The sequence below is a fragment of the Ostrea edulis genome, chromosome 2 (assembly GCF_947568905.1).
Source record: "Ostrea edulis chromosome 2, xbOstEdul1.1, whole genome shotgun sequence".
NCBI lineage: Eukaryota > Metazoa > Mollusca > Bivalvia > Ostreida > Ostreidae > Ostrea > Ostrea edulis.
This window is the reverse complement of record NC_079165.1, coordinates 45,443,708-45,452,102: the sequence shown is the minus strand read 5'-3', so window position 1 is coordinate 45,452,102 and position 8,395 is coordinate 45,443,708. Positions and strand designations below refer to the sequence as shown.

At 33.5% G+C, this 8,395-nt stretch overlaps 1 protein-coding gene and 1 non-coding gene across 2 annotated transcripts; both read right to left on the bottom strand.

The window, feature by feature from the left end:
- Window positions 1-285: 285 nt before the first annotated feature.
- LOC125680553 (twitchin-like) lies at window positions 286-7,925 on the bottom strand. Its single transcript, XM_048920235.1, has 10 exons — window positions 7,833-7,925; window positions 7,363-7,452; window positions 5,957-6,173; window positions 5,213-5,236; window positions 5,040-5,113; window positions 4,727-4,949; window positions 4,457-4,495; window positions 3,523-3,599; window positions 2,445-2,661; window positions 286-406 (listed from the first exon to the last, which is right to left on the bottom strand). Exons 2-10 carry the CDS (start codon window positions 7,429-7,431, stop codon window positions 309-311), a joined length of 1,038 nt encoding a protein of 345 aa, XP_048776192.1. The 5' UTR covers window positions 7,432-7,452; window positions 7,833-7,925; the 3' UTR covers window positions 286-308.
- Trnay-aua (transfer RNA tyrosine (anticodon AUA)) lies at window positions 6,429-6,502 on the bottom strand. Its single transcript has one exon. It is a non-coding gene; the product is annotated as a tRNA-Tyr (tRNA).
- Window positions 7,926-8,395: the final 470 nt, after the last annotated feature.

Genomic DNA, 8,395 nt, shown 5'->3' with positions numbered 1-8,395 from the left:
ATTTTAATTACGAGACAATAACATTGGAACTTTCAAGATACAACCCCAATACAAGAATTATTTTTGTTTAATAAGGGCTACGTGCCTTTTGTTCAATGGGGGGAATTCTGTCAGAAAGATATACTTGTATCTCTTACAAAATTTTACGCCTCTCTTTTAATCTTGTTTAATAAAACAGATTGCCATAGGAGTTACATACATGTATATGTTAATGTATTAAGAAAACTACCAGTGTCCATGGCTAGATTGTATTTACATTTGATAAAATGAAAAGCACCAAGAATATTGGCATTTCAACACTTTATTGATCACGTGACATCTTCATTGAAATATCCTGGAAATAATTTCCTGAGTTTCTTAGGCAGTGTCTTTGGAACACGGACTTCGGATTTCATTGTGTTGTTACCTACAAGTAATTCGTGATTGTTAACTAGAAGCGTGTAACTAGCAAAAGGATAGTGAATACGATATCAGTTTTAAACAGTTTGGTACAAAATATATGCATACGGGTATTTTTTTCTGTCCCACTTTAGAAATTTAAACGGGGGTATTGACCTACGGACAATTTTTGATTTATCTGAACTTGTCTACTTATCCGTCCATGTCGTAAATATCTAAGTAAGACATTGATTATACCAAATGAAATCTCAAATACATTTGAACGGTAGCTATGAAACTTAAAATAATCTATTTGACGAAAGAATATAATATTTAATCTGTCGTTCCTTATACAATTAAAGACCTGTAATAAGTTTTCTCAATCCAGTTATTTTTTTTTAAAGTAAAAAATCAAGGTCATTTGGTTATTATCATTAACAAATGGTTTCCGTGTTATATCTCAATTAAAATTGAATTTTAGCAATGAAATTCTACATGAAGATTATATGGCCAAATAATACTCATATTTTCATAGAAGATTGTTAGCGGTTTCTAAATAGCTTAAATACCGTTTCAGCGTTAGGAATGAATAGCTGCATTTCTGTAGTTTGTCAGATCGGCGTAACCAATATTTACGACCGGAGAGCTACAAACTCAGCCAGGAGTGTATGGACCGCCAAATTAACATAAACTCAGATAGTTCAAGATATCTTTAATTATTTGAAGATATCATCAATTCATTTGATGCACACAACAATTCAATTAAAGATCTTTTCATATAATTAATGATATCTTCAATTCTGAATTATTGCGCGCATTAATTGAATTGTTGATAGCATTAATTATTCAGCTGAATTGATATACTTGCTATAATTGAATCGTTGCTCTATTTAATTGAATTGATGATATCAACAATTGAATTAATGCGCGCTACAATTCAATTCAAGAGAGCAATTATTCAATTAATGCGCGGATTAATTGAATTATTGCTCTCTTCAATTGAACTGTAGCATGTATCAATTCAATTATTGCTCACAATAATTCAATTATTGCATTCTTCATTTGAATTAATGATATCATCAATTCAATTGATGCGCGCAATAATTCTTTTAGAGAGAGAGAGCAACTATATAATTAGAGATATCTTCAATTCAACATATCCACAATGAATTAAGGTTCTCTTTAATTGAATTTTTGCTCTCTATAAAACAATTGATGCGCGCATTAATTCTTGATATAAAAGCGTTGTAAATAATTAAAGAGATTATCAAATTATTTAAACCAAGCCCCTAATGCAATTTTGCGAGCAATAATTCTATCACATGGATGTGTGCATCCATTGAATTGATTAGATCAATACTTGAATTGATGCGCGCATCAAATCAATTATTGCTCTCATCATTTGAATTAATGTACGCATCAAATCACTTATTTCTCTCATCAACTGAATTGATGCGCGCATCAAATAAATCATTTCTCTCATTAATTCAATTGATGCGAGCAATAATTAATTTGATGCGCGCACCAATGCAATTATGGTGCGTAATAATTGAATTGATGGTGTCTTCAAATAATTGATATCTTCAATTATTTGAGTTTCAGTTAATTTGGCGCTCCAAAGGAGCTTGAATTTCAGAAGTCTCATTTACTACCGGATAATTCCTCTTATTGTCAGATCAAAACGATATGGGTCTACGTCACTGGGTCTCATGTTCTAAGAAAAACAAGATATCTCAAATATTGTTCAATTCAGCAATGAAACATAGGACTGAAAGATGATATTGGTTTGGAAATGAAACACAATCTGAACTTCTTCACCAGATGAGTCCACGCTATTTTGGATAAACTCTAATGTTAATTTTTACATTGCAAGGTTAAAGTCACCAACTTACATAAAACAATAAATCGTCACGTAATGGTAACTCTGATATTGTGACTAAGCAAACAAGTCTTCTAAATATCTAAAATCATAACACCGATTATAAACTCATCAAATTTGCTTATTTTCCAATTATATAGGTATTCATCGATGCATATTGCGAATTGATGTATATTGTTTCGTTTACCAACAACTATGGTTCTTGTATATTTTCCTTCCCCAAAAGCATTGAATGCTGCCATTTTGACCTCATACGGATATTGTTCGTGAATATCATCAACCACGTGACTGCATCTCTGGGCATCTCTGACGTAATGCTTGGTATATGGTACATTGTAACTCGACGTCTTTCTTATTGCAATGATATATCCGTCAACTGGTGGGTAGGTCACGTGATCTGGACTCTGTTATTTAAAAACAAACATGACGTAAGATTTAAACATTGTTTGTCAATATATATGGATATATTCATTATTCTGATTTTAAATATGTACTTTTCGATAATAGAAAAGGATATTATTGGATTAGAAATAATAAAGATTATTTAACGTTGGTTGTTTGCGGTTCCCCTTGGTAGTAATAAATCGTTCTTGTTATAATATATAGGTTAAGGGCCTAAATTTGAGTTTACATCAACGTGAAAAATCAAGTGAATTCTTCGACATATGATTTCTTTTCAATTTCTGTGCAACATATTTATGGCAATCTACGCGTCCACTTTAAAAATTGCACTTTTAGATCAGAAATGAAGCAAGCTTTCGTCTGCAGTTGTTTGTTTTTTTGTTGTTGTTTTTTTTTTTGGGGTGTTTATATATATATATATATATATATATATATATATATATATATATATTACCAAGAACGTCAAATTTAGTGTTTCAAAAACACCGAGCGCATCGGAGTTTTCTACCAATAACCTATCTTTGAAAAATACATGCAATATTATGCATGCTTTATAATTTTGGCGATTCCCTAGTACAAACATGTGCAGCTTTTCATATATATTTTTAAATCCGGAAATTATATTAACTACAAGTATTCTTTATCTCACTGAATTCCAAATTGAAACTTATTTTAGGGTGCCAAGTTGGCCCAGTACCATATATAGTCATTTTACCCTTCGAATCCACTTCCTAGAAAGTGTGAATATTTAACTTCATCGACACATTATATTTTCACCCCCTGCTATTCGATAAGCCATATCAGAATTAACAAATATTTATATGAGCGGTGAATACAGATACATTGGATTTGGCTATGTTTACCTTCCATGCAATGTGTAGCTTTCGTTTGTCTGTCATTGCTTCATACAGTTTTATTATTCTGGGCTTGAAATCAGGACCTAAAAAGTATTACAGACACGTGCATTGGTCAAGTTCTAAATACAGTGCATAATGCAAATAATTTTGTGTATCAATTTACACAATGTTACATAGACACGAGCACCCCTAACTGTTTCCGACAGTCGGACAAACGGATTCCATGGATTCCTAGGTATGCGCTAAACCCTTGTCTCCACTGAAAGGGCTGTCCATAAGAAACATGAAACATGGTGAAACATCCCAAACTACAGTGTACGTATCTATTTCTTTTTCAAGTCACCACATGATAGACTCAAGTTTCATTTTCTGATTAAAATATGTATGTCGTCTGAATGTTGCATATCCGTCTTCTCCAGAACCAAATTGGGTCAATGAACCAATTTCAAGCAAATAGTCACAAGGGTTCAAATTTAGGAAGATGATAGGGTTGTTATCTGAGAAAGCTGAACATGTACGAAAGCTTTCTAACACCATCTTCAGATGTCTAACACTAGTACTAGTGTACTAAAATTTCTAGTTTGTTCAAATTATGAACCCTGGGCAAGGGCGGAATCACAGTGGAGGTTAAAAGTTTTACATGGAAAATGAAATATACAATTTGAAAATCTTAAAAGATCAACAGGGGTAAAATTACCCAATTTAATATGAAAACATCCGCATGTATAAATTTCAATTTGTTCACATCATAACCCATGGGGGAAAGAGCAGAGTCCAGTTATATGTTTAAAGATTTACACCGATCATGCTCAGGTTAGTGATGTGACGTTCTCAAAATGACAGTGTATGGAAATACAAATCATACACACATGTAGAAGGGAGAACAAAGAGTTTTACACCAATAAAAGTAAGATGTTTGCACAAATAACAGAAACATTACCTCTAGAGGTTTTCAGCTTGACAGCGTCTGGTTTGGTCACTGGATTTTGTTTGTAAATATAAACAACAAAGTATGATAAATGAATACAAAGTAAGTGATACTGCATCAAAATCAGTGAATAGGATCGGATATGTACATTAGACAGTGTATACTGTATATCTACGCGTTTCTATTAGGGCCCAACCATGATTTCTTTATGTGAATTTTATTTAGTGCATGCTAATAATTAATGAAAGAGAAACTGATTAAGAATAGTATATTGGATTTTACCACCAGTCCTCAACATTGCAGGAGCTGAACAACCTCCACGGAGTCGAGAGGTACATGCTGCTACTCTGACTTCGTACAGTGTACATTCACTCAGTCCAACGATCACGTGATTTGTTACCTCACTTCCTGGAACAAGTTTCTCTTTAAATTCGGTGTCAAGTCCACATCGCTTATACAGAATCAAAAAGTTTTCTACAATCAAACTCGACACATCTACTGGAATCTGGAAAAAAAAATTGGACATGTGAAATAAATGCTATCGGGGGTGGGGGTAGGAGGTAAAGCTATGATATCCGATCAGTATTGAGTTTACCTTCCATAATACATGTATGGAGTGTCCACCGTGGGCAGACACGATTTTTGTGATGGTTGGGATTGGTAGCAAGTCTGCAATAAAGAATTTTGAATCCATTTTAAAAGTCGTATGAAATACACTGCTCAAAACAGTCAAAGAACAAATAAGCAAGACAACGAATTTATTCTTACTTTGGCGACGAGGGAACTGGCAGTCTGTAAATTTTAAAAAATTAAGTTGTTAAAATATTGTCACATTCAAAATTATTTAAAATTCTAAATTTTTATATCAATTACAATTTATGATTCTGTCCATCTAAAATAAAATACATGTACAGTATTGTCCTTTACATTTATGTCTCAGTCCGGTAAATATAGCAAAGGTCCTAATATGGACCCTTGTAGGACACCAGCATATAGTGGTTTTATACTTGGAAAAGCATCTATCTAATAGTATCTATAGTACATTTTGTGTTCTGTTGTCAAAGTACCTACATCTAACTCTGTCCGTCTGTTACACTTTCTTGTCATTGGATTCCCCCTCACATTTTTAAAGAGAAAGCCAGAATTAATTCCTGTATAATTGTGTATGTGCAATAAGGATTTGGAATTTCAATTTAGGCCCAAGATGCTCAATTTTATCCGCACTTGTCAATAGAACTCCCTCTATGACTGAGTGATTTTACCATGGTAATGGAGTAGTTGTACTCAGCCAGTAAATGAACAGGAAGAATTTGGATGCAGCATTGACCTACTAGTACATATTTTCTACATGAATGACAAATCGTTTTTTAAAAGGCGGCTTTGTTCCAAATCAACTACATGTTCTAAAATAATGATACCTGCATGCACAAAAACTATAGACGTATCAGTAATACACCATTGATTTAACTTAGTAAAGGGAATACCATATTTCATTTGTAAAGATGGATTTACCCGAGGAACACCACGTGATCGGATCGGAAAAATCTCCAAATTCACGATTTGTGAATGCAGATATCTTCACATCGTATCGTTGACTTGCACGTGACATTGCAATGACATGACTTGATACATGAGCACCTATTAAGGTGCAACTGCTGTAAGCAAGGTCAAGGTCACTTCTTCTGAAGGCCAAAATGTAGCCCAGTATGATCGTTGGTGATGGAGGAACCTGAAATATTATCAGACATGATTTACATTGAGTATTTTAAGTTACATCAGTTACACATCTCTCTTTTTTTTTTTTTTTTTTTTTTTTTTACATACATTGCAAGATTAATTTATCATGCTTCGACTTAATCTCGGCTGAGATGAATATTTGGACTGACACCTTTACTGAATCTTGGAACAGTCCTTCATAAATCATGTCTGGTTTACTTTCAGCTTCGGCCGGTTATATTTGTAACGGGAAGGGAGAAAATGCAACGGACCAGACCGGGATTCGAACCCGGGCCCCCTGAATTCTATAGTCAGGTGCTCTACCAACTGAGCTAACTGGTCACCGGCGATCGAACCCGGCTGACCGCTACATAGCAATTAATGTGCACTTAGGTGAGTACTGTTCGCTTCAAATCAGTTAGTTGACTATTAAACCAAATCTGTATCACTATTAATGCTGCATTACTTACCGTCTAAGTATAAAAATTTAGATTTGCAATTTACAAGTAGGTATGTGGAAATACACTGTATCAGTAACTAGATAAAACAGACTAAAGGAACTTTTCAATTTCAGGAGATAAAATATTGTGCCATGGAAGTTATCATTTGAACGGAAAATTTAGTTACTATTTTCATTTTGGGATTTTCATACCTAGACGATAAACAATGCAAAATTAATCGTGATAGAGATTAGTTTAACAGTCAACTAACTTATTTGAGGCGAACAATAGTGTCACCTAAGTGTACATTAATTGCTAGAACCGACCGAAGCTGAAAGTAAATTTCCAGACATGAATTATGAAGGACTGCTCCGAGATCCAATGAAGGCGTCAGTCCAAATATTCAGCCAAGCCGAATCTCAGCCGAGATTAGCTTCGACTTTCAAAACGGTGTTTTCTTAGTGAAGGTACAATAAAGAAATAGAGATAAAACTGTCTCCGTAAGAAAAGTTACGAAATACACAGTGTGTATATATATATATATATATATATATATATATATATATATATATAGGTAAAATATTAAATAAAATATGACAACACGTTGTAAAACGTAAGCGCTTTCATTTTAAAAAAAATCTTCAGACGTTTTACATAATTATGTTGTTATGACTATGACTCGGAATATATATATATATTAGTGGTGGGGTCCAATAGGTCAGTCGATCCCACTACATATCATTAGAATGAATAAACACTTACTGTCCACTGAATGAAGAGGCCATCAGAGCTGTCTGTTAAACATATTTTTGTTATTTTCGGTATAAACATGTCTCTGGAATGATCAATAATCTGAAAATTTAAAAAAATCGACTTGAAGTACCATGCTGGGTGATCGGTGTGAATTTAAAAATCTAATTTAAACCTGAAATACAGTGCGTGTATTTATTAGTGTAATGATAGACGAAATGGACAGTGGCACAGGTCTTTGACTGATGACAATGCCTGGATTAAAATTTCATCGATTAAATCAAATCCCACAATCACAACCGCATTTCAATAGGCCCATACCTCAATATGACCACCCCATGCTCATTAAAAAAATAAAATGATGAAATAGCGACGTGTAGCTAAATCTACATCAGCACAATGTACTTCATTTTCCCATTTTCTAAGCTATGAAAAAAATTATGGACATGAAAAGTTCACAAAAACAAATAATATCTACTTACCGTTAAATGCTGGGATGTTTCGATGTACCGTGCTTCATTAGTGACTTTGTTTTTCAGTCGGGTTTAGGTCTATAGAATTCCATCGGTAATCAATGACAGAGCTGAATAACTGTATCTGTGTAAGGGTATGAAATCATTAAAACCGCTGAATGGTCAAAGGAAAAAAAAAATGTTAGGCTGTAGTGGAGGCATTTAAAATCTAATTCACGAATCTTACAATTAACTTTATTTCGCAACAATATTGTTCTGAGGGATTTAAGAATATTTCGACTGATCGCAAGCCAAGTTACTAACTGGTTTTTAAATGAGATTTACATTCATTAAATACACTCAATGTTTTACATTTTGAAACCTCTGTCAGTGCGGAACCTTTTGTTTATTTTATAAACTGGGCAGTCATATCTGAATAAAGAGTTTAAAAATTAAAAAGATTTTAAGGTCGACCTCGTTGTTTTGTTTGGGGGGGGGGGGTTCCCGTTAAATTTCAGAGATAATTTTTTATCTCCATCTAAACATGTTACTTTTATATCCAATATTTTTTCAGGAATGGATGTTCTGTTGAG

Coding starts and splice junctions, on each gene's coding strand:
- LOC125680553 (XM_048920235.1), bottom strand. CDS start 7,431: ATGTTTATACCGAAAATAACAAAAATATGTTTAACAGACAGCTCTGAT. Junction 5,114..5,212: donor CCAGTTCCCTCGTCGCCAAA/GTAAGAATAAAT, acceptor TCTTTATTGCAG/ACTTGCTACCAATCCCAACC. Junction 4,496..4,726: donor TGCAATGTTGAGGACTGGTG/GTAAAATCCAAT, acceptor AACAAAATCCAG/TGACCAAACCAGACGCTGTC.